Below are 26,290 nucleotides of genomic sequence, written 5' to 3'. Positions count from 1 at the left end.
TAACATTTTTTTAACCAACAAGTAATTTCAAATGCAACGTTTCTGTCCACACAGACAGTTTGTACAGTCTGTTATTCAAATGTTGCATAAAAATACTTCACAGAATTTTACCTTTATACTGTCTAGAATAAAGACATACAGCCTTCTCCAGGGTAAACAGACCAGTTTCTTACCTGGCATGCTGACTGTTTGCTGAGGTAAACATACTCAGTTTTTAAAGTGATTTTTTCTGGGGGGGAGGGGGGGGGGGGGGATTGTAAAACAATGCAAATTACTAAATCGACACATTACTTTTTTGACTCCTGATTTATTGCAAAGTTTTGATATTATTTAAATGTTAAAAAAAATAATGTTTACAAAAATATTTTTTTATACACAAGCAGTAGAAGAAAGTCAATGTGGTTTTATTTATATAGCCGCAAATCACAACAACAGTTACATCAGAGCACTTTATATTGGAAGGTAAAGACGGGACAATATTAGAGAAAACCCTATATCAGACAAACCCCTATGAGCAAGCAGTTGGCAAGAGTGGGAAGGAAAAACTTCCTTTTAACAGGAGGCAGGGTGGCACATACCTCTTCATATGAAAATCCCCTATATGTAAACAGAGTCAACAAAATAGTCAAAAACATGATGGGGGTGTCAAGACATCGCCGGTCTCTCTGATCCTTTTGCCTTGATAGAGATCACGCAGAGATGTTTCAAAGTTTCACACAATCCTTTTATTACCCATTTCCTGGCAGCAGAGGGGCAGTTGCCCCCCTGTAGATGTGCCCCTGGTCAACACATAACAGTCTCAAGTTATTACTCATTAAGAAGGTCCTGGATAATCTCCCCATCTTAAACTTAGAATCACATTTACAAAATGAGACCGAGTCCTTACTGTGGGTCACACCTGAGGGCTTCTGTAGGACTGAGTCAAAGCCAGGTACCACCCTGGTGGCCATTAAGAAAAAAGCAAGTTTCAGGCATTGCCTTCTTTCAATTTAACGAAAAAATAAAATCAAAAAGGAAAAAGCCACCGTCACAGCCATGTCGTAACAAAAGATTCATTTTATTAAATGGTTATGTACAAGACATTCCTGAATCAAAACAGCAAGTCCATAACGCTTCATCTTCTGTTACCTTTACATCTTCTCGTAATCTGAGTACCTCCCCTCCCCCCCCACCCCACAAAAAACAACAACAAAGGACAAAAAGAAACAAACAAACAAACAAACAAACAAACAAACAAACAGGTGTGCTTCCATTTTCAAAAAGAGTTTTAAACACCCCCCCCCTTATTGCACCAGACCCTTACACACTTCAGTCCCAAGGTGGCTATGAGGGTCAGTCTTAAAGAAAAAAAGGGGGGAAAATTACTGTAAGCCTGCATCCCTCAAAACAAGGACCGGTTAAATACAAAACATGGTCTGGGTAAGTACAATTTAATTTGTCTCTACAGCGGCTTTACCACAAACATTACTGAAGCGATAGTCGAATTACTTACAAAAAAAAAAATCAAGATCGTCTATAAAAAGGATGTCTGTAAAATCTATAGTTCAAAAAAGAAAAGCCTTTTTAAAAATGGTGAGATTATTTATGTGTGATGCGTGGAAGTGGCTAACTCAGCTGAGAATTTATATCAGATTTAGAAAAGCACCGACCAGGAGCTGAGCTATGTTTCCAAAAGCATCTTAGACACGTGGTTCACTCCACGGACGAGTATGTTTCCTATTAAAACTCTACTGCTGTCTTATATTTGGGCTGTGCTGACAGATATAAAGCCGCTCTGAAATGAGACTATATCAGGTCGGACACCTGATCAGGATTCTGAAGCTTAGCTGTCATCAGCTGTGTGAGGCCTGTGCTCTACACAGTTAATAGCAAGCTCCTACAATAATAACACGACTATCACAGTGAAATAAACCTTGAAACAATCACTACAATGTGGGTCAAACAGATATTTGATGAAGACATCGATAAATTTCAAGAGATTCCATATTCACAAGGTGTAAAATTAACACTGTGCACAGATAATTATTAAAGTTGGATAAAAAGGCGACTGTAAACCAAAGAATTTCAATAGTAACTGGCACAGAAATTAGCAGGCTCCTTATTATAAACAAGAGATACAGCCCTAATCAAACATCTTCAGTAGATCACTCCAAAAAATTTAATTTCGACTCAAAAAGAAATCAGGTTAAGATCTTTTTTTTTAAACCTGGATAAAATCCACCCATAATAAGCATAAGATGCTTTTGGAAACTCTTGACTGTAGCAGTGTGAACGTTCCTGCAGGTCCGGCAGAGCCGAAGAGAAGAATCAGACCATTTTCCAACAGCAAAAAGGAACCTCTCTGTAGGTGTGTGAAACTATCTGTGCTGGTGTTAAACAGCTCTGCAGTGGCAAGTGTGTGTGTGTGTGTGTGTGTGTGTGTGTGTGTGTGTGTGTGTGTGTGTGTGTGTGTGTGTGTGTGGACTCGAATAATTTGGGATTTCCTCATAGTTCTGCATTTGTGCAGGTGGTGTGAATTTAGTCGTCTTGTTTCTAGGTGCTGTTAACAAACCATGAAAAGTCTTTAAGAAAAAAAAAACGATGAGCCTGAAGTAAATAAAAGGCGGTGTGTGAGCAACAATGACCAAACCCCAGAAACAATAAAACATCACCCTTCCAAACAGGATAGAGCTGCTCTACGATGGCATGAATGGCTGTAGCAACAATAGAAGGCCCCGATTTCTGCATAAACTTGTTTAAAAATGTGATGTATGCAATGGGGGCTTCTACCACAGCTACATGTCCCTGAGAACAAGGTCCACGTCACATGTTATTGGGACCTGCACACCATGCTAACAGAGGAGGGTTGAACCTGCTGCACTCAGACGTCTTTTTTCAGTCCATGAAGTCTCATCCAGCAACACCTGGAGTCTGAAAACCTCTCAGCTGGGAAGGAAGACTGAGACCGTCAGGAGTCCAACTCTACAGCACTGTTAATGCCCCCTCAAGGAAATATGAAATGCTCTCAGTGATGCATGTTTTTAGAGTTATGTCAAAGGTCCTCTTAATCAAAAAAAAAAAGAGGAAAAAAAAAGAAAGAAATCATTCCCTTTTTAAGGCAGCGTCTCACTTCAGCACGAGGTTTTCTTAACCACTCAAAATGAAATGTAGTCACAAGACTGCTTCCAAATCTGCTCCTGTGGAGACACTAATGTTCTCTGCTCGAGCAGGTGAACAAAGCTGGCGGTTTATTACTATTGGGGGTTTGTGTGTATGACTTTAGGCATTTCTTTTTGTCTAACATAACACTGTAGTCACCACAATCACTGCTGAGAGCAACATCCAACAAAAGCAACAAACACAAGTAGTTAGAAAAGGCCCCCAGAAGATGTGTCAGGGAGCTGACGGTTGCTCGGGGAAAGTGTGTATTCTGCAGCCTCTTGGTGAGTGGTTGCTGACAGTGGCCAGAGTGAAATTGGCTGCAAACAGGCATAGAGATCACCGGCAGGCTGCTGTGACTTTCCCCGAGCTAACCAGCATGTAGGCCTGCATGACTGAGGTTCAAGACAGGTGGACACAGAGCTGTATCGTGGATAAAACCAGTTAATTTTAGTATAATAAATGATCATGAAAATCAGAACCTCGCTTGTGGTCTGTAGTCTGAGGGGTCGCTTTGGAATGTTTTGTGGCCTCAGCACTGACTGGGCGAGTACAAAGTTAGTGCTACAAAGAAAAGACGAGCTGTAATAAACCTCCTTTAGTGGGGAACTACGATAATGTGGCACAGACCTCAACTCCTGAGGAGGAGTCTGCAAGTTGAGCAGTGAAGCACATTTACATGTTTCATTGCTGAAAAATAAAAAGGCTCGTCTGAAGCTGCTCTTGGCTCTGTAATGACTTTCACATCGATGAGAGTTTGATCAGGAATGCTGAGACACACACACACACACACACACACACACACACACACACACACACACACCTCATGATTCTGAGACTTGAGCTGCCTCAAAGTTGACTGCTAGCTTCCTTTGCCGTCTCTTGGAGGCAGAGCTGGGGGTGTGGCCTGTTGCTGGCATGGTTTGCCTAGGTGGTGTATGCAGTGCCGTCGTCGTGGAGTCACCAGAGGAGAGGTCGCAGTTAACAGCTTGTTGGTGGATTTTAACGCTCTGTGGTTCAGTCTGACCTTGCAATTGGCCAGTTGGCTGGTTCTGGGATTTCTGTGCTTGGTTCTTAGCAACAGTTTGGGCAGCACTGTAAAACTCTCGAGTTTCCTGGTTCCTTTTATTTGCCGACACTCGTTTCTTAGTCACCTGACAAGGTGAAAGATAAACAGAAAGCTGAGTTACCAACCTGGCCTACGTCTGCACAGGAAAAGATAAACGGGAACGCTGTATTAACCTTTTTCCATTAGCACCTCCTGTGGTCGGCTCGACACAGTTTTCAGGGTTTTCTGTTAGTTGGTAGTATCTGGTACCTGGTACTACCAACTAATAGACTGCATGCCACCAACTGGCTACTCATTGGCGTCAATGAGTCGTGAGGGCACTTCCTTCACAAATATGAAATCTGTAACTTTTGAAAGCCTGCAACGGGAGAAATGGCTACACAGAAACAACACTGTGGTCCCGAGTCTGACGAAAAGCCACAAATCGAGCAGCAGGTACAACATCGCCTAGACGCCCACCTTTGTTGTATCATCCGTGTTGCATACAAATGGCGTTACAGGACGCTCCGCCATGTTGCTATAATGACCCTAAGCACACTAGGTGATACTCAATTGTAATGGTAAAACAAGTCGAACCGATCCAAGTAGGTCCTTATGGAAAAAGGGCTTATGTGTTACCTGTAAGGGGATGAACTGGTTGTGTGAGCCAATGGGCAGTGTCGTTGCAGGCTGGGGGCGCGCAGCGCCAGGGAAAGTCCCCGGTGGGCCGTAGAATGGCTGGTTTTGGTGGTGCTGAGGAGGCACCGTCATTCCCCAGAGAGGAGCAGGACCGTAACCCTGTGGGGGCAACAGCACACCACCTGGAAAACAAGAGCATACTCCTAAGATTTAAAAAAAGATCATTTTTAAGGCTTAAAAAATTTGATATGAATGCTGCTACTATTAATTCATCCCCTGTCACAAGGGTTCACCACACTGAGGAGCTCTGCATAGGGCGATAATCAAAATCTCATATCCGATATAAGACATTTATCGTCCCGACAACGATATAAAAATCACAAACATTTTGCATTTTCTATAAATTCTGTGAATCTCGGGCAACTCGACGCGTTTCCAGCTGGGCGTCGTGTACCTGGAGTCGAGTGTTACATAAGTTGAAACAGCCGCAGCTTTTTTTGTGAGTATTTATGACATGGCATGCTGCGAGAAAAAGCCTGTTCTGAGGTTTATTTTTGAGCACCTGACGGCTCTTTTTGGCCTCTCGTCCGTAAACACTGCGTACTCTTTCACGTGTTTCAGTTTACTTTGAAAAATCTCAACAGGATCTTCAGCTTTATTGTGAAATGTTTATGTGGAAAATAAACAAGCGGACGGCAGAGCCACGCGATGGTTTTACCATCGTCGTTGCTAAGGACTACGCATTAAACCAGGCGCTAGTCCCTCCGTAGTGTGGTTACATTAAATATAAGAGAAAGAGAGAACTTTAAGAAATTCCACAGTGACCATCAAAACGATGAAAAAATATTGCCGTAAACAGTTTATTTTGCGACACCATGAAACAAACGATAGCGTAAAATGAAACGACAGATGTTTTCATATCGTCCTCCGATATATGTCGTTATATCGAACAGCCCTAGCTCTGTATGTTTAATCTGGCAGAATTTTACACCAGGTGACCTCGACCCACTACACTATGGAACACCTTAAACTGATGTTTCTAAATTCATTGATGAAACCTTAAAGAAAGACAGACTCACCTTGTTGGTTGAAGACAGCTCCCATGTGGGGAGGTCGTATCTGACCCACTCCTGTGTACAGAGGAGGTGGGAGGGGGAAGCCTGACCCGAGTGAGTTCTACAGATGCACAGAGGGTCAGCAACACATTTAATGTTTATCTCATTGGTTACAAAGTTCAGCCTCTCACACTTGTGAATCAAATATCTGCGTTTGTGTGTATACCAGTCTCTGAAGTGCAAAGAAAGCAGCTTTCTCCTTGGCATCGTGTTCTGACTGGCACTGTGGGCCATGAACCATCAACCCGTTGGACAGTTTCACCTGACACAGCACTAGACCCTGCGTCGGTGTTAATGGAAATGATTCAGAGTGGGGCACTTGTGAAAGTGGGAAACGCAGAGTAGAAAAAAGTGTGACGTAACAGAAACAGAAAATAGAGCGTGTTACCTGTCTGTTGCGCATGAAGCTGAAGTCAGGTGGCGCCATACCTAAAGCCCCACAGATGCAGGCCAGGTCTGACACCTTACTGCCCAGCAGGGCGTTGGCAGAGGCAGCAGGTGCCGGAGAAGGCAACACAGGCGCGTCGCCGTGTGGGACGTTTATTTTTGCAGCTGGAGGGAGAAAAGTAATGATCATAAGGAGGAGAATACAGAGAAGAAATTTGCCTGGGATTTAGAAATCACTAAGCTACCGAGTTTCTTTGACGATCGTCTCCTGTTCTGCTGCTGGCCAGCAGTGGGGGTGCTGTTTGACGTCTCTTGAGCAGATTGACTTCCTGTTCCAGTGCTGTCAATTTTAAGCATCTCCTTCAGCACCAGGGTTCCCTTCTATAGCGACAAACCACACACGATCATTTATGCTAAGTGGTTCTTCTAAAACTCAGAGGTTCCTCTTATTTTGGCTTCACCGCATATTTACCATGGCAAAAGACTGTGGGGATAATGGGCCATCTGGCTGGCTGTCACCTCCTTGTGGAGGGGCAGGAGGGGGTGGGGTTTGCTGGTTACCCTTGGAGATTTTTAGATTGGCAATGAGGTCCTCAAATTGTGTTTCAGCCTGAGTAAGAAAAAGTAAAGAAACTGTAAATCATCGTCTTGTTCAGGGTACGAGATTCTGACCAGAGATAACCCTGAAAAACCAAAAACAGGCAGAAGTCAAAAGAAGGATTTGTGTTTCTGCACCTTGTTGGCTGTATTGTGTGAGGGAATAAAGGAGCTGACATCTTCATTTTTCTTCAACAGTCTGATGCCAGCAGGTGGGGTCTGTGAACAATACACACATCATCAATTCTAATCCAGTCCACACAAATACAACACAGAGCAATTCATGCAAACGCACGTCACTGTTAACATGAACGTGTGAAAACCAAAAATAAAAACTGATGAATTTAACATGATAAACTTAACCAATTGTGCACAACAGAAACAGCTGATGTGTCGACTCACAGATTTGCTGGCGGGTTGGTTCTTCCCCTGCTGGGAATGTCCTTCCTAGAACCCGAAACACTTTTTTAAAACTATTGTTTTAAAAGCGTAATTCAAGAATTAGTAGTGAAATAAGGAACATCACCAGAGCACTCTTTGTATTCTGGTTAAATTCCTATATAAAAACAAAGTTCCTAAGTGCCTATGTCACTTCACTGTTAAATCCTGAAGCAATCACATCAGCATTCATGGAGGAATTTCTGTATCACATCTATAAGGTTCAGTCTGGTTTGGGAAAGTATGTGGTTATTTATTTGAAACCATTACAAGTTCACTTGAACTAAAATAAGGACAATACAGTAAATATTTCTCAGCATTACTAGTTTTTCCTTAAAATTCCTGCTGGACTCCTAGGACAGTGAGAGAGAAGTTTTAGAGGAATCTAAAAAGCTGGTGTCTGTTTCACTGAAAACTTACATTGTTGTGCCAGTGAGCAGGAGGCTTGTTAGGAGGGCCTGTGTTCTGCAGAGACTGCCATACATTACTGTACTCCTCTTTGTTCTGGATGGAGAGAACGACATATGTAGAAACAAGTCATGTTGCACGCATTGCTGAGAGACTATAACAGTTAGGCCAAATGGAGCAAAACCTGCTCTTACCCTGACCTGGTGCTTTTGGATGGGACCTTTTGAGGGAGAGCTCCTGTTGCCCTGTGAGGCAGCCTTTGCCACACCATGTTTGTTGTTATGCTACAAATAAAAAGCAGTTGGAACAGTGAAAGAGGAGAAAGAGGAGGGATTTAGGTGAAACTGTGGAAATTCCAAATCATTTCCACTATTCCAAACTGGGGAATAATTTGTACATGAATCTACTGTGAGCATTCCACCCTCCTACCTGTGTGGGGATAAAAGGTGAACGAGGAGAGTGGTTCAGGCCTGCCAGCTGCCGGTACGAGCTGAAGTTGCCGCCAGTGGCAGGCTGCGGTTTGACGATGGCGGTGAGTTTGTGGCCAGTGTGATCAACCCGTGCTCCGTGGGAAAGGTTGATCAGGGCGCAGGGAGGGAGGCGGTAACAACGAGAAGATGTGCACCTGAGGAAGCAGATGAAGAGGCAAAGCAGCTGTGACCGTCTGCTGTAAAGAGGAACACCTTTACTCCAACAGTATCCTGGTATGGACATCGTGTGTGTTCTGTTACAGCCTGACTGTATGATTTTGTGTTTTACCCTCTTCTTGTGCTTTATGTAACCGTTTTGTAAAAGACTGCGCACTCTGCAGCTTTTTCTGTCTGGTGTAAAGAAACTGAACACTGAAGTTGACGGTATGACGTAGTAATTCAGTCAAAGAAGAAAAAGTCTTGTCAATTATTGTCAAAGTAACAGTAGGTTTTAATGAAGTTTAGTTAGCCATCTAACACTGATCCATGAGCAGTTCGTTTCAGGGTGACTGTGATGGCAGCGTATAAGACAAGCGAACACTTTTATCCATTCAGAGCTGCTTTGGAGGAGGACAGACTGATGTGATCTGGCCGCTGCCTGTGACATGCTCACACATGTGTTTGTGTGCAGTGAACAAACTACTTGGGGAATCTGTTTGAACAACCATCTGGAATGTTTGCTTAACAAATCTGCTTTAAACAACTGTTGGGAACCATTAACGGATGATTACTCCTGCCATCCAGGTGAGCGTTCATGTGCAACCTATGACTAATAAAAAACAACAACTAACATTAACAACAGGCAGCAAAGACCTCTCTGCTCTTCCCCTGCCCACTGCAGCTCAGTGGGTAATGGATTAAAGTATGTGATCTGGCAGCAAAATCAAATGCCCTCCCATTTCATGTTTGTAAATTGGGAATTGTTTAGAACTGACCATTCCCAACACTAATTACATAGTATTTAGTATTTATTTATTTATTGTCATTGTCAGAGAACAATGAAATTGCATTTGGGGCTTCCGTACAACCCGTAAAGAAAATAATGAAGAAAATAATAAATACCCCTTAAAACCCAAGTGTAAATATTTAACCCAGTGTGACTCCAGTGCAATAAGACAATCCTTAGCAACAACATGAGAACATGACAAGTAAGTTCAGTGCTATTAAGAAGTTGGATATGGTTATTGTCCGTGAGAGGGGGGCAGAGAGTTCAGGCTGTTGGCCAGTCTGGATGTTCAGCAGCAGCACACTCATGGTTACCTGATGTTGAGACCTCCAGCAAATTCTTCATCAAACAGCACTTCATAGAGAACCTCTGCCTCGCGCTCCGCTAAAGAAACAGACACAGATACGGTATACTGTTAATCACGCTCTTGTGTGTTACCCTTGATATGTGCAGACTTTGCATATGAGGACAATGACGGCTGACGGGTGTCCTCACCTCCTTTAATGCCAATGATTGTCCCTCTGAGTCCCAGCGGGACGGTGAAGCTCTCCCTGATGTTGATGACTCTGTCAAACAGACGATATTCCGCGTCTGGGTCTGGAACTACACCCTGCTGCTGCTCCAAGGGCTGCACACATATTTTTATTAATGTTATCAACTAATCTGCCATTGATCTTTTAAATTAACTGATTAGGAAAAAAAAATTAAAAAGAGAGAGAGAGACTGTGTGGTAAACATCCTTAAACACACTGCATGAAAATGCCAGGGGTTCAAAAGTAATAGGACATTTGGCTGCTGGCTGTTTCAGTGTCATTTCAAATATTAGCTCACAAACAATCAGGGTGCATTGAGAATGCACACTCACGCATATAACCATAAACCATACAGGATGAGTCTGAAATTTGACCTGCAACCCCGGTCATGATTGCGTGGAGCACAGCACACCCAGCATCATCTCTGTGGCCACTGCACATTTGTAATTCATCACTGAACATCAGTTTCATCCAATCAGCCAAAGTCCACAGTTGCTTCTCTTAAGCCCACTGCAACAGGCTTTTCTTCCAAACACAAGAAATGAGGCTGTTCCAGATCACGGTCACTGCTACAGTTTTCTTGTGTTGCACATGCACCTTTGGTCTGATCCGTCCTGACTTCACAGTGTTGCAGTCTGATGACAGACGCAGGACATCCCAACCCACTCCCTTGCTCTCTCTTTTGCTGCCCAGCCTTTGGGCTTAATCTCTTCTTTTGTTAATAAACAACATTTATCAGAGGTTAAACGGGTGACTTGTGTCGCAGCCTTACAAGCCAGCTGTAGCCTGTTTCCCAATGCTTCATCATAAACACTTGTTTGTGCCATTTTCTAAATTCAAATTCAATTCGTCACATACAGTCATACACAGTACGATGTGCAGTGAAATGCTTACACAACTGCTCGTGACCTAAAAAAAAAAAAAAGACTATGAATAGGAGAGGAAATAAATATGAAAATTAAAATGAAGGGTAAATTTAACTAGGAAAGAATAAAACAAAATATAAAAATTAAAGTTAAAATAAAATAACTACAACAAAATACACAATATAGAAAATATATAAGAATATATGAAGAAATATAGAACAATAACAGCAGCTGTACGAGTAATAAATGGTAATGAAGAAATGTCCAGGGTTGTGCAATCCACATATTTAAGTGACTTGTGATAAAGTGATTTGATTAGATGACCACGCAGTGCAGTGGCCACTAGTGTAAACAAATGTCCAGAAAGTCCAGTGTGTGTGTAAGAACCGTATGTGTGGGTCAGTACTGTGTGGTGGTGTGATTGAGAGACCGTATCGCCTGCAGGAAGAAGCTCCTCCTCAGTCTCTCTGTGTTGGTCTTCAGGGAGCGGAATCGCTTTCCTGACCTCAACAGAGAGAACAGTCTGTTGTTGGGATGGCTGAGGTCCTTCACCATCTTCCTGGCCTTGGTCCAGCACCGCCTGCTGTAGATTGAGTGCAGGTCAGGGAGCTCGGAGCGGATGGTGCGCTCAGCTGACCGCACAACCCTCTGTAGAGCTCGTCTGTCCTGCATGGTGCTGTTCCCGAACCAGGTTAAGATGTTTCCCGTCAGGATGCTCTCTATGGTTCCTGAGCACCTTGGAGGGCAGTCGGAAGTCTCTCAAGCGTCTGAGGTGGTAGAGACGCTGACGGGCCTTTTTCACCCCGGTGTTGATGTGACAGGACCACGACAGGTCCTATCCATTTCTTTTTGTTATGCATTTTCTTTTTCCAGGGCATGATGCCTTGAATTTTCTGATGTTGGTCATCATCTTGGTCCACAGCATGTTTTCCTTTCATAACCTTCCCATCTGGTTTGTACTTGTTCTGAGTCAGCTGTGTGTAAAATGTTAAGCAACTATGTTGGATTCCTCCTTGAAGCAGCTGCATAATCCTTTTTATTGCTACACAGGAATTTCCAAAAAATATTACATGTGATTGTTGTTTGATATTAAACTGCTTTAAATCATCTGAACTTTGGCTGACAGGTCTTTATGGGGTTACCAGTCCTACGGGTTTTTTTATAACACAACCACAGCCCCTTTCTTTACAGGCACGATGTTAATACGTGCATGCCAAAGGTACTCACCCTGAAGAGGAGGTGAGGCTTGACTGTGACGCGGACTTTCTTGGTGCTCTTCTTCACCTAAGTCGGCGAGAGCGAGGCAGGAATGGAGAAGGTACAGAGGGAGAGGCGTGTGAATGGAAATGCAGTGAATACACAAAGAACTTCTGACTTCTGAAGTCTGTAGCTGTCACCTTGGTCTTCTCCACTGCTTCCTCGATCCTCTCCACGATTGCAGCATCCAGCACTTGGAGGTCACAGGATGCCCTGCTGATGGAGCTAACTGGGTGACTTTTTAACCATGAAGTGATTTCTGCTACCTTCTCTGCCCTGTTGGGTTAAAAAAAAAAAAAAAAAAAAAAAAAAAAAAGAGTCATTTAGTCATTCATTTATTTAATCTTCAACCTTCAGACATTGGTGCAAGAACAAGATGACAACCCCTGGCTCTAAACTCCTTGTCATCACCGGCGGGTGAAGCTTTATGCTGAGAACTTTTACCCTTACTAACCAAAGGTGATCCAGCTGACAAATGAGACACCAAGTGAGAACATATCAGGCAGGATGGTGCTTTAAAGCATCCCCCCCTTTTTTTTTTTTTTTACTCTCATGGATATCAAAAGATAAAGATGGACTTCATAGCTTATTCAGTGTGAATTTAAACTAGAAATGTATTTTGAAAGAGGACAATTTCACACAGACTTCTATAAGTGCTTCTTTATGTAGCTAGAGATGTCGCCACCTGATGGCCACAAGAATGAATACAGCTTTTAGACACCTCAGCATCAGCTACACTTTTAAGACCTGTAAGCTACGTCCATCTTTTATATACATCTATGATCCCTAAACAAGTTTTTCCCAGCAGGATGGAGTGAACGCAACCTTGGCAGGGGACTAAGTAAGGCCAGGGCCCACATGGCTGAAGCGTCCGTTTTACCCATTCTGGTCTTCTCCAGGCCAAATGTCATCTTCATAGAAAACATCATCGTGACTGTTTCTGGCCACGTTGTTGAACACCTCTGAAAATCTACAAAGAAACACAACCGCACCATCATTTCTAAAAGCTTCGTTCAATTCATAGGATAACCGAACATTAATACATAAGTTAAAGAACAGCGGTTTTCAAAACGACTCATTTGTTTTACCTGTCCAGGTATTCAGCCAGCAGCTCCTCCACAGCAGCAGAGTAGAGCCACTCTTTTTCAGTTCTCTTGGTGTATCCGGGAACTTCCTCGTTCTTCTTGTTGAACTTGAGGTTCAGGCCAACGTTAGCTCTTTGCTCCCCACAGGGACTGGACACAGTGAAGAAGACTGAAAGCTTAGACAAGGACTGTACCTGAATACGTGACGTGGTGCCAACAACAGCTCAACTCACTGCAGATATCCTTGTGGCATTTCTACATAAGCACTCACTTCTTCTTAGAGCCTCTACCAATGAAGATGCTTCCAGAGAAGCGGGAGACGAGGTAACCGGTGATGCCGAGACGAGAGGCGAGAACGTATCCAGGACTGTATTTCACACTGTATTTCTACACGACACACAAAAACGTATAAGGTGAGGGGAGAAAACTCGCAAAACTAAACGTACATATCCACAGAACGACTCCACGAGCTCGTCTTACGTGTTGGTTCTGGATTAAGGGCTCCAGCTGTGGCTCATGTGGCACACTGAAGACCACTCGAATCCGCCCATCTTTGATGACATCTTGGGAATCTTGCACCTGAAAATTTATATTAATATGAATATGGAGATGTGGAGCATTAATCAGATAGACTTTTTAAAAAATGGCTGGATTTCTATACCTGCCATGGTAATTAAGAGACGGTGTGTTTCAGGTCAATTTACAGAGTAACATGAAAGTAAAGTAATGAGTAGTGTAAGAAATTACTTTCTCCTGGGAGAAATTACCGTAATTGTCGGGCTATAAGCACCAGCTTTGAACCCTGCAGCTTTTAGTCAGGTGCGGCTTTTCTATGGATTGTCCATGATTTTTGTCATATCGTAAGAGGATTTGTTTTGTTTGTTCCGCTGTTGTACGGCACTACGTTGCCTGGCGGAAGGATCGGGGTTCAAGAGTGGTATGTTAGTCACATGTCCGTCCGCCAGGCAACGTAGTGCCGTACGAAGTAGCGCGAAAAACAAACTTCAAAGTAGCGCTACGCGTTCAGCGGGAGGCGTGGATGACGAGCGGCGATAAACTTGCGAAAAGCAAGTTATGCTCAACTCCACCGGTGGATTCTGACAGCGTGGAAAAGTGCGAAAACATCCACGATCACTAACGGATTTTGAAGGGCTGGACTGCTGCCTGATGGAGAGGAGGACACCGCCACGGAGGGTGTTCGACTCTGACAACGAGGATTTCTTTGGTTTTGTAAGTGACAACGAAGGAGAGAAGCGGAGAGTGGATGACGAAGCCATCCTGAGCCTGTTTGTATCCGACACTGGAGGAGAGGACTTTGGTGGTTTCAGTGGGCAGGAAGAAGAGGAAGATGGTGAATGACTGACTTTTCTTCTTGTTAAAGCCGTGTCACTGCACCTGAGCCTAAAAGGTAGTCCGAATCTATTGTTCTGGTGTGCTGCAGGTTACTGTTATGTACTACATGTGCAAATATGTACCCATAACTTGTTTTTCAAAATATTAATAAAAGGGGTGTGTCTCCAAACAGCCGTCTCTTTCTTGACAATTCGCTTTGTGCATATTCTTTACATATGATGAGTCAACATTGAAACACCTGCGGCTTTTAGTCAGGTGCGGCTAATGTATGTACAAAACAGGATTTTCCCCTGATTTTAGCTTGTGCGGCTAATATTCAGGTGCGCTTTGTAGTCCGGGAAATACGGTAAGTAACATAATGCATTACCTGTAAGAAAAGGGTTCTGTGTATAATGAGTAATGGCCCCAACACTGATCTCAGCAAAGAGGGGAAATACCTCCAACATGCACAAACATTTGACCCACAGGTCATGAATGCAATGCCTTTGATATGCTGCTTAGTGATGCTGGTGAGTCTCCAAGCTCAGTCAATGAGAATCGATATGAGAACCAATAAGGAATCGAATTGATAATGGAATCACTAAGTTCTTATCAATGTTATGTTCATATTGTTTTGCATTACATCATTAAGCTTGAAACAGAAGGTGTTTTTCACAGATCTGTTCTAAACTATATAAATAAGCCTCTTAATTTTTTTGTCTTTTTCCCCTCAGAGTATCGAAAAAATGATTGTGGAAATCAAACTTATCTGACAGTCGCCGATGATATTAATGCACAGGTGACAGCTCGGGGCACAGTGTTTTGTTTCTTCACTTATATTGAATGTGACAGTGTGAAAACACGGACATTATACTCGGATTCTTGGTTTAAATTAATAAAAAGAGTAACTTGGGTAACAAGGGAGTAATCCACAGACTAAGAGAGCAAACAGTGGATAACATACCTCTCCCATGGCACCGTAGTACGGGTTTCCCACCATGAAGACGGTTGTTGTTGGAGGAAAGAGCTCATCTAAGCTCTTGAAGCAGGCCAGAGATGAGCAGAAGGCTTTGATATCCTGAGACCATGAAGATAAGGAAGAAGTGTCTTTAAAATAATATCTATAAACACTTAAAAAAGAAAAAAAAGGTGATAAAATCAAAACCATGTGCAGTAAACCTAAATTTGCCTAAAACTACTCTGACAATAACCAGAAAGAAACTGAAAGCATGTGTTGGGTTTATTTCAGGGTTTAGTTTCATTAATATGGCTGCACTCCTCAGCTTAAGCAGGTTTTCTTCTATTTTCCTGCAGCATGAAGACCCTGCTGAGAAACACCACAGCCTCAGTGACATATACACTGCTATAAGAGTCTTTCACCCATTATTCTCCGTTTTCTTCTCGCTATCATGTTTGTGTGCAGGTACCTTAACAACCGCCTGGTAGGCAAAGGGGAGGACCTGTTTGGCCCACTGTTTCTCCAGTTCCACCACACCATTGGCTTTGGGAACGTATTTTCTTCCAGTCAGCAGTTGGCCGTATAAAACCACCTCTGTCTCGTTTATCACGATGCCTTTCCTCTTCAAATAACTACGAGAAAGAAAAGCATAAATAACTAAAGAAGCCAAAGAATATGATGGTTCTGGCAAAGAACAGAAGGATTGTTTCAATAATATGAAAGAGTAGAAATGACTGAAGATGCATACAAACTCAAACACTTGCATTATTTTGCTGAGTTTCTTACTATTCAGTGATTCCTTGGACATCCTTAATCCAGTCCTTCTGCTCCTTGTCAGACAGACAGGTGACTTTGGCGGGAGGAGGAGTGCTCGGCCTGTCATACACTCTTTGGACACCCGGTGGTTCCTCAAGATAAAACCTTCAGAACAAGTTGCAAAAATTCACTTGTAAAGTCACTAAAGTCTCAATATAATATTTTCAGATTTTTCAGTTTCAGATTTTTCTACACATCTACCAGAAAAGTCAGCAGTCATAGCAAAGCCAGCTCTTACTTCGTTTCTCCGTCTGACACTGCAATGATGCGAGCTTCCTCTAGATGAGGCCAGTTGACAAACACAGACTTTCCCAGAACTTGTGCAGCAACATCATCACATGTCTGAAGATAATGACAAGAAAGAAGGAGAGAGGCAGAGACACAGAGGATAAGGAGACTGCCAATGTTCCTAGAATAAGACCAAGAGGTGACTGGGTGTAAAAAATATTTTATGCAGTTCTTTTAATTGTATAGACAGTGATTCCAAGACTTCCAAGGGACAATTGATCAGTTCTTAATAATAAAGTGTTGAAGCTTTATTAAACTAGATCTAAAAACATAAACAAAAGCTCACCGTTTCCCCTTCCTGGTTGGGGAGGATATCCAGCAACATGTTCTCCCCTCTGCTACTCTGCTGGAACACGACCACCCCGCCTTTCTTCTTGTAAAACTGAAACGACAGTGAAGGAGCCAGAGCATGAGAGTTTGAGAAAGGGAGATCATCTTATAAAGACTGCTGAATTTACTAAACTTGCTATACTTCTTTTTTCTTCTTCTTAAATTGGCAGAATTAATTTCAGATTCATACGTTGGTTGTGAGTTAAGACGTATTTAACCAGGTTCGCTCCAACTTTGAACAGTTTAGTAGTAGTTCAGTTATGCACATGCCCACCTTGTGTTTGATGTGTTGTAAGGTGGGAAAGCCACAGAAGTACAGAGCTGAGCGGTCAACGGGCTTGCTGACGTGATCTAATGAAACTTGCCAAGCATCCATGGGGATGTGCGCTGTCCTGTGATGATCAACCACAAAAGGCAATCAGCCACAGACAAATATGACTGTTGAATTTCACCTCAGTAGGACCAAATGCATGAGTTGTTTTCAGAAACAATGAGGATCGTTAAAGGCATCTACCTGACGTGGCAGTGGACGATGTCGGGGAACAGTTGAGGCAGGGGGGAGGCGTAGGCGAAGTCCATTTCCCTGTCGTACGAGTAGACTGCACACTCTGTGTGGCAGTTCCTGGCCTTCTCTTCTTTTGTCAGCTTCCTGTTGCAGGCCTCCATGGCTGCTAATAAGCACCTCTGTTCGATACACACACAACATAAAGTTACACACAGTTACAAGTTGTCAAATTTGATTTCGACAACAGACCTGTGCCATTTCTTCATTTCGAATTGTGTGTTTACCTCATCTATGAATGGAATGAGCACCACAGCCTCCCACTCCTGCTGCTTGCCATTCAGGTCAGTTTTAAAGTCAAGAGGGTAGTACTCAATAATAGCTGAACTTTCACTAGTCATCAGATGCTGAAACATAACAAAATACAGTATTACGATCCCCTGTATACTTCCTGTCCTAATGTTAAAACGATTTCTATATTAAATTATATTTTTATTTCTTAGAGTACATCTTGTGCATTTTATATGAGTGAACTTGGATTTGCATTTGTTACCCTGTAACACTCGGGCAGCAGTTCCATGCTGGCAGCAGGCAGGACTGCCAACAGCTGCTGGAAGGGCATGAAGGGCTGTCCATGCTCAAAGGTCAGCTTTAACCCAGATACATTCCTGATGTCTGACAGGTAGGGAGCGTAGTGGTAGGGGTAGTACCTGCAGAGATAACACATAATACTCAATATAGAGGTTTAAAGAAGGAAATCATTTACTTATTGTTCTTCTCCCCAAAGCAAATCAATCAATCCACTTTTTCTGTGAAATAGCTTTTATTAGACAGTAAAGGTTCAGAAACCCTCATTAAAGCCTGCTGTGTAGAAATATGTCGAAATTTGAGCCTCTCTTTCAATCCTCCCACATTTCTGTGAGACTGTTAATGAGCTGAATTCTCCAATAACAGAAAGAGAAAGATCAGGGAGTAAATTACACAGAAGAAAGAAGCACTCACCAGCTCCAGGACTGAACTCCATGGTAATAGTAGTGGAGAATCCACTGGATACCTTCCACATAACACTTGGCTTGGTTGGCTAGAAACTCACTGCAAATGGAAGAGTGAAAACATAGTTACAAAGTGCAAGCTGCTGTGATGAAGGGCACTGTTAACATTTAGCCAAGTCACTTGCCTACCAATGGGATCGTTTAAAAAAGGAAACTAGTAAAAGGGCATCACACTGCTGGGAAACAGCAACACACACGCACACAGACAGACACACAAGCATGTCTATTCTAACTGCTGATAAGGGAGAAAAACAGATTTTGTCAGTCTTAATAGTTTTACCCTTTAAAAGGTATGACGAGGTAAAGGCTGCTGTACAACATCTTAAAGTGCACCTATTATGATGTTGATTTTTCGGTCATAGATGAGCATTGTTCCAATGGTGGACGCCTGAACATCAAAGTTTTGTTTTTGTGCTGGTGAACACTTTTCCAAAAAAAAAAAAAAAGGGGGGGGAGTGGTGACCAATCATTTATCTGCGTTATTGAACACTGGTCATTCTAACTTCCCTCTGTCTCAGCCAGTCACTGAACGAGGATACAACAAACAAAGAGGTGAAGTGAAACTAAGAGTTAAAACAATGAAAAGTGTCAAACTTCTGTCCCAAACATTTTTAGCTTTCTTCTTCCCATAATTTGCTTTTTGTATGCGTTTGTATAAGTTCACTCACTCAGACACCACGTCCACGCCGATCTTGCTCATGTAGTATGTGCGTTTGTACTGTCTGAACTCTGTTTCAAAGATATCATCCTCCTCCTCTTCATCATCTGCTGCCGCTGCTGCTTTTTCCTCTCCGGTGACTTTCTCTGATGTAGTCAGGGAAGCCAGACAGAGAGCAGAATCCTACAGATATTTTTTTTAAAAAGTCAATCACTGGAAAGAGACAGACATGAAAACAATGCTGAAAGACACAATGCATATTTTCAGTGCTGGTCCCTACCTCATTCTTTCTGGCGTCTTTGCTGGCAGCTTCCTTCTCAGCTGCCAGTCCAGCAGCTTCATTCAGATATTTGTTACCAACTTTGCTTTCAAACCACTTCAAATCCACAAAGACCTCATTAAAATGTTCCCGGTCAAACTGGCAAGACATGGGGAAAAAAAAAAAAAAGTACATTTTGGCAGAATACATTTGTTTCATAGCAAACGACATCAATCAGTATATGGGACTTGATCTTAAAATGAATGACCCTTAAATAGAAACTAGTGTCTCACCTCAGCAAGCTTCTCCAGGTATTTCTCAAAGTTTCTGAGGTTTAAGTGACCGTTCTCATTCAGATAACCTAAAACAAACACGGGGACATTATTTTATATATGTGAATGACAATAAACAAGTGGGACATGAATGTTTTTCTATATTGTACTGGTTGACAATTCTAAACTATCTGGGCCAGCTGGACAAGCACAGCACATGGAACAAACAAAAAAACAACATATTTTGTGTATGAGAGGCTTTCAAATTCTGAATAAATGCTCAAAAAATACATCCCTGCTGCATCAGTTCTTTTTCTGGGGGGGGGGACTTTGTCACATGATAAAGTTGGAGCCGCCAGAACCAGGCTCAGGGTAATTCTGCCAGCTTCACGTTTAAAAGGTTTCTTCCTGTTCAAAGGGAGTTTTTCCTTCCCACTTGGTCATAGGGGGTCAGCTGATTGTTGGGCTTTTCTCTGTATAATTGTTGGGTCTTTAGCTTACAGTATAAAGTGCACCTTGAGTCAACTGTGGTGCAATAGGCAAGGCAAGTTTATTTATATAGCACAATTCAACAGCAAGGTGATTCAAAGTGCTTTACAGAGACATTAAAAAACAAAAACAAATAAAAAGCATAATTTAAAATTGATTAAAAAAATTTTTTTTTTTAAATCAGTAGTTAAAATGTAAGTTTTGAAATTTAAGCTTAAAAGTGTGGATTTGGTGCTTTATTCAAATGCAGCTGAGAACAGGTTCAACCTGGATTTAAATAAACTGAGTGTTTCAGCTGATCTGAGGCTTTCTGGGAGTTTGTTCCAGATATAAGGAGCATAAAAGCTGAATGCAGCTTCTCCGTGTCTGGTTCTGACTCTGGGAACTGATAAAAGACCGGATCCAGATGACCTGAGGGATCTGGAAGGTTCATACTGGGTCAGGAGGTCATTGATGTATTTTGGTCCTAAACCATTCAGAGCTTTATAGACCAGCATCAGAACTTTAAAGTCTATCCTCTGACGGACAGGCAGCCAGTGTAAAGACCTCAGAGCTGGACTGATGTGGTCCACTGTTTTGGTCTTAGTGAGGACTCGAGCAGCAGAGTTCTGAATGAGCTGTAGTTGTCTGACTGATTTTTTAGGTAGACCTGTAAAGATGCTGTTACAGTAATCAAGCCTACTAAAGATGAATGCATGGACTAGTTTTTCCAGGTCCTGTTGAGACATCAGATCTTTTATCCTTGATATATTCTTGAGGTGATAGTAAGCTGACTTTGTTATTGTCTTAATGTGTTTTTCTAAGTTTAGGTCTGCATCCATCACTACACCCAAATTTCTCGCCTGGTTTGTGGTTTTTAGATGTATAGATTGAAGTTCTCTGGTGACCTGTAATCGTTTTTCTTTGGCACCAAAGACTATTACCTCAGTTTTGTTTTTGTTTAGCTGGAGAAAATTGTGGCACAACATTCAATTAAATTATAGAGATACAATTTAATTGAACTCAATAGAATATACATGAATACAGCATGGTGGCTTTCTTTTTTTTTTCGCATTTCTGCTGTATTTCATCTTTTTCGCTGAGTGTGTGTTCAAAAATAAATAAATATTTTTCATGCTTTTGAAATCCAAATTTGTTTAGACTACAGTTCGTTACAGGGGACAGAGCGAAGTCCTAAAGAGTAAACCACTAAAAGGATACAGTGTATGCATCTGTCTCACCAATAGATGATTTCGTCAAATGTTGCAACACAACAAGCATGAAGAAACCTCACTGCACATGTTGCAATCCACTATAATTATTATGGAATCAAATAAGCCTAAGCTAAACACTTTAAAACATTTAAAACTGAATTGAAATGTTTGGTTCCAACAGAAATGACACTGAAAACCAAACTGAAAGAAGAAACTAAAACTAAAAACTGAGGAAAAACACAAGATACGAGTCTGGTCTTACCCCCCAGGCTTGGTAATACACTCATGTACGTCTTGTACAGCAACGGTAGAGCGTCATGATTGATGTGAAGGTTGGGGAGGTGAGGGATGAAATCGTTTCCTACCAGGAAACCCATTAGAATCCAGTCATCTATTACTCGCTCCAGGTCATAATCGGAACCCATCTTATTCTGAAAAAAGAGGCGCAAACATTTAGACGTCATACAATACAATTTAAAAAGCATATATTAAAAATTTATCATAATATGAAATCTCGCCTGGCATTTAAAAGCTGCCCACTTTAGGCACGCTTGTCTCACCTTGAGCTCAGAGAACTCGTAGTCGATATACTCTCTCATCAGAGACAAGTGAAGCAAGTGAAAAGTGGTCTCCTCTGGAGCTGTTATCCTGAAATGGAACAAAAGAGCAGGGTTCACAAAACAATGCAGCAAAACAAAGAAAGACAAAATAGACTGAAGAGAAGAAGAGAAGAACCTCTTCTGGGATTTCTTCCCTCCAAAGCGGACTTCCTCCCTGAGCAGAGCGAAGTTTGGCTCGTGGCTGGTCAAACCCAACATAATCTACAACACAGAGTGAAGGACAGACTGAACCTTCAGGCACTGATTTGAGCAAAATGTTCATCAACGATCTGTTTAAACGTACCAGGTCAGCATCCAGGCCGTACAGGCAGTGTCGCGTGTTGGGGTCATGATTGGGCTTGGTGTTCTCTGACCGAATAAACTCCATGATTTTGTGTTCCCCCTCCCCTGGTGTCTGTAAAGAGAAGAAACACAAACTTAATACATTCATTACCGACTCAGAAACAGTACAACAGTACATACAACAGTTACACATACACCACTCACACCCACCTCGTGACCGGACAAGTACACTTTGACATTCTCCCATAGCTTGTCATTGGAGAGCTTGTTGTGGACGAAATACTTGAGCTGTTCCTGAAGTCGCACCATGAACTCAGTGCCTGGAAGAAGGATTTGAGATTAAAAGAACTGCTAACATTTTCAGAGACCTGTTCTCTGTATATCTCTTAAGGATCCAAGAAGAACTGAGCAACCCAAGTGTTTTCAGCTGCTCAGTTCTGCTTTCCCAAGGAGTCGCTACACCAGACAGATCTGCATATTTAATTTGACAGAGTTTGAAACAGGACCCTTACAGTTAATCCAGGCTCAAGACTAACAGAAGAGGTACATAGGCTGGGTTTTGTCCTGCTTGGGTTGAAATGGGAAATCTGTCTTATATAACGCCTGATTTAAACTTCTGCAGGGAATCTTCATAGAGCCTACAAAGTAGGCTACGTAAGTTGCCAGTGTAGTTGTCGGTATGCCGTTCCACACATTTATACCCGTCCTGGTTCGTCATGTGTTAAACACAGTGTGGTAGTATCCTGGTGTTTTAAACGCAGTGCCAATCGATAGAAACAAATAAGATTCTGGATTCTGTTTTCCCCCTCCTGGGTCTCCACTCTTTGCTTCTGGCACTTTTCTCTTTTTATCCTGGGATAAATATATTTGTCCCACAAGGTTTTCCACTTCTTTGTACATTCCCTCACATCCACTCCTTGGGAAAATATTACATCTCTGCGATGACCTATTCGCTAATGATTCTAGGTAAATACCAACGATGCGCTTTGGCTAAAATGTCAATGTTGAAAAACGAGTCACTGGATGTTTACATCTGACATGCAAACATGTTTTTAATAAAAATATCACATACAGTACACATATAAAAAACACAGGGACACAAAAATAAATTCAGGTGTTAAACTGTATCAGGTGGTTCTGATCTGTGTCTGTGTGATGAGCATCTTTGCATGAAGCTTTAGATCTTCCTTACCAGGAGTGATACAGTTGGAGTCGAAGCGAGCCTCTGTGGGAAGCACCTCTCCTTTATCCAAAGCTTTTTTTATCTTTTCCTCTGCTTCTTTGGCGGACCTAGACACACAGACACCCACACACAAGCGCACACCCACAAGTAGATATAAAAGAGAGAAGGTCAAATTCAAAGTCTCAGGCTGTGTCTCTGCCTGCAGTCTGTGTTTCCCCTCCTGTCTGTAACACTGAAGCACAAAATGTTGTATTTTAGCTCAAGCCTGTTTGCTGCTCATTCTTCCTTATAAGGTAACTCACATAGGGCTCAGGTTTACAACTGCAGCCTCAGAAACATCACATAATTATACCCAACATCTCTAAATATATCTGAAAACAGACATGACACTATAATCAGATAACTAAGAGAGAACGTGGCATTATTTATAGTTTGGATTCAACATCAGGGTACAGGCATGCTAATAAAATTCCATCTCTTTATTTAGTCAGTTCAAGAAAAGCTACTCCCAATATCCTAAATTTAGTGATTCTCAACAAGTATTATGATAGGATTAGCATTTATTCATTTAGATTTATTCATCCATCACAACCTGAATCTACGTCCTCTCTGCTGGTTCATCTTCGCCCTTGGCGCCACACCATCCACCGCCATGAAGAAAACCTTGCGAGGCTTGATGATCCTGAAGAGCACCTCCAGGTAATGGAAGATGTCTGCAAAAATCTTTTCCTCAGAAATGCGAAAGTGGACATCCTCATCGTTTGGGTGAGAACACTGGTGGATGATGCCGTTCATGTCCAGATAGAAGTTGTCAAACTCTGGAATCTGACAAAGACAAACTGATCACATACCTAGTACATTCAGGAACATGACTTATCTGTAAACGCTCACAATGACGAGATCTTTCAGGTGTGGCAGATGTTTTTAGGAGGCTGATGAGTTAAAGGAGGGTATATTTGACAGTCATAAAAACAAGATAGTAAGCTCCTTTCACCTGACACATTAAAAACAGTCTCATGAGTATGCCATCCACCTTTATGTTTTGTTCCGTTTTATTTACACCTGTACCGACATGAAACATAATTCCCATATTTACTGTTACCAATTTTCTGCTAAAGGTGGTTATTTACTGCTTTAATACAAATGCAAAGCTGTCTGAGGTAAGGAGGGTGACACTGAACAATGTGCGCTGATGAAACTACTGCTGGGGGAGTGAAATAGCGGCTTCCTTTCTGCTCAGAGTGTAGAAAGTGGTTCAAGTCCCCCCGCAGTTACTCAAGTAGCCTAAACTCTCACGTTATTCGAGCTGTGGCCAACAGGCTGAGCTCATACTTCTGACATTTCAAACAAGTTCATTGTAAAGCGCAGTTACTGTTAACCAGCTGGTAACAATAACTACCCGAGCCCCTATAGATCTCTAGTTATCATAAAAATCAGTTAGTTAGCCAACTGCAAGAGCTTATTGTTGTTTAGAATGTTCCTGACCAACAAAGGCCAAAATTACCCAGTGGTAACTCATTAACATTTTATTTGTTTAGTGCGAATAAGCGCACAATGGAGACCAAAATAGCATATTAGTGATGGAATTTGGTTAATAACGTCATGCCTATCCTGTGTTTAACAAAAGGATGAAGTGAAGAATGTGTGCTAAAAGCAGAGTTGTCCATTCGCCAGAAAACCATTGGTAAGCTACGTGGAATTTTAGTTCCGCGGCCCGCTATAGCTCTCTGATAGCGAACAGCTAGCTACGCTAGCACTGTGGCTACCAATGACAGCGGTCTGTGAAGCTAACCAGTCACCGCTGTTTTCCTACCTGATGTTCCTTGACAACTTCACTGAGACAAGGGTAGCGTTCCGAAATCCAGCGGTAAAATTTTGGCACTCCCATCTTCACAACAAACCTCTTCAGCCTCTAGGTAAAAACAGTAAACAGCAAAAACTGGATGGAGGTGCTCGCCTATGCGAGGAACTACAATGTAGCTGGGGTTTAACCTGGTTACATGAGAACTTGCTTTAGACTCAGGTTTTGTTTCCAACGGCTGCTAAGTAGCTGGTTGTCCGTTGTCCGCCGGAAAAATCGTTCCGCCGCTTTTCGAGAAAACATTTGTTCCGTTTTTTGTAATTTTTTTGTGTTTGTTTACTTGCTTTCTTTTTGACATCTCATAAGTACATAGTACAACGTAATGCATATTTCTACGTAGAAAATATTTAAAATAAATAAGCCAAAACATTTTTACAAAATGTTGTATTAAACGTAAATTTGTTGTTTGCTAGAAAATAACTTTGCAATAAATGTTATATAATATTTATTACAAAAGTGAGTAAATGGTTGTTTTTTGTTTTTGTTTTTTATAGAGGTTGAGTTACCCCAAAACATCAAGTTTTTGAAAACAGCCTACTTAACATCTGAATCCAGAAATATCAGGAATCTTATACAATTTCCAAGATAATTAAGGGTGCCTATATTAAATATGAACTCCCAAGGCTGGGAAGTAGGAACAGTGTGTGCTGTGTCATTCTGAATCTAATAGGAACTGAAAAATCAGATCAACTGATATGAAAGAAAGAACACACTGTTACAGGGCCCGTCTGGCTTGCAAGGCCCACTGCAAAGCCTGAAATGAAGAACTAGTTTCCCCTCAGCAAGACAGTTCCACATTTCCACCTAATGTACAACTTTGCCTTTTCTATGATGCTGAATATAACTTTCATAAGGTTTGCAGAGGTAGATTAGACCTACTTGAAATTTGTTTACTCAAAACCTCAAATCTGAATGCATGCTGCCCAAACTGAGCAGTCAGTTTTTGAGTTTTAACAGAAAAACGCAGGCCAGCACAGTATACACTATACGAAACCATGAAATCTGAACAGACAGTCCCACCTGATGGCTGTAGCTCAGGAGGTAGAGAGGGTCAACTATTAATTGGAAGGCTGGTGGTTCAATCTCTGGCTGCATCCTTGGGCAAAATACTAACCCCAAGGTGCATGTAAATCTGACATAGAATGAAGTATCTGTATGAATGAAGCATGTTGTACAAAACACTTTGAGTGATCAGATAGAATAGAAAAAGTGCTATATAAGAACCAGTCTATTTACCAGAGCGTCTTTCTTTTGTCGCCCTAATTTAT

At 41.9% G+C, this 26,290-nt stretch overlaps 1 protein-coding gene across 2 annotated transcripts; it reads right to left on the bottom strand.

Annotated features, from left to right (window-relative positions):
• Window positions 1–1,172: 1,172 nt before the first annotated feature.
• xrn1 (5'-3' exoribonuclease 1) lies at window positions 1,173–25,225 on the bottom strand. Of its 2 annotated transcripts, none has more exons than XM_085438521.1 (41): window positions 24,975–25,225; window positions 23,754–23,986; window positions 23,171–23,268; window positions 22,189–22,298; window positions 21,980–22,090; window positions 21,812–21,897; window positions 21,637–21,724; window positions 21,339–21,507; window positions 19,416–19,483; window positions 19,144–19,281; window positions 18,874–19,046; window positions 18,156–18,245; window positions 17,707–17,863; window positions 17,441–17,560; window positions 17,166–17,335; window positions 16,926–17,043; window positions 16,608–16,703; window positions 16,272–16,375; window positions 16,004–16,138; window positions 15,687–15,849; window positions 15,224–15,337; window positions 13,408–13,506; window positions 13,199–13,314; window positions 12,931–13,077; window positions 12,723–12,812; window positions 11,983–12,118; window positions 11,813–11,869; window positions 9,682–9,814; window positions 9,501–9,570; window positions 8,200–8,395; window positions 7,965–8,054; window positions 7,783–7,866; window positions 7,327–7,371; window positions 7,063–7,143; window positions 6,800–6,937; window positions 6,573–6,708; window positions 6,329–6,492; window positions 6,107–6,220; window positions 5,905–6,001; window positions 4,826–5,007; window positions 1,173–4,292 (listed from the first exon to the last, which is right to left on the bottom strand). In XM_085438521.1, exons 1-41 carry the CDS (start codon window positions 25,047–25,049, stop codon window positions 3,963–3,965), a joined length of 5,121 nt encoding a protein of 1,706 aa, XP_085294647.1. In that variant the 5' UTR covers window positions 25,050–25,225; the 3' UTR covers window positions 1,173–3,962. The 2 variants fall into 2 exon arrangements, with proteins under 2 accessions (XP_085294647.1, XP_085294648.1); XM_085438522.1 differs by having other exon boundaries at window positions 7,971–8,054.
• Between the last annotated feature and the right edge of the window lie 1,065 nt (window positions 25,226–26,290).

This window comes from Copadichromis virginalis, linkage group LG18, assembly GCF_057382275.1.
Source record: "Copadichromis virginalis isolate Kocher_CV1m ecotype Utaka linkage group LG18, C_Virginalis_male_GT1.1, whole genome shotgun sequence".
Taxonomy (NCBI): Eukaryota; Metazoa; Chordata; class Actinopteri; order Cichliformes; family Cichlidae; genus Copadichromis; species Copadichromis virginalis.
Note: the sequence above shows the minus strand (reverse complement) of the source record. Positions and strands in the feature narration are given on the sequence as shown.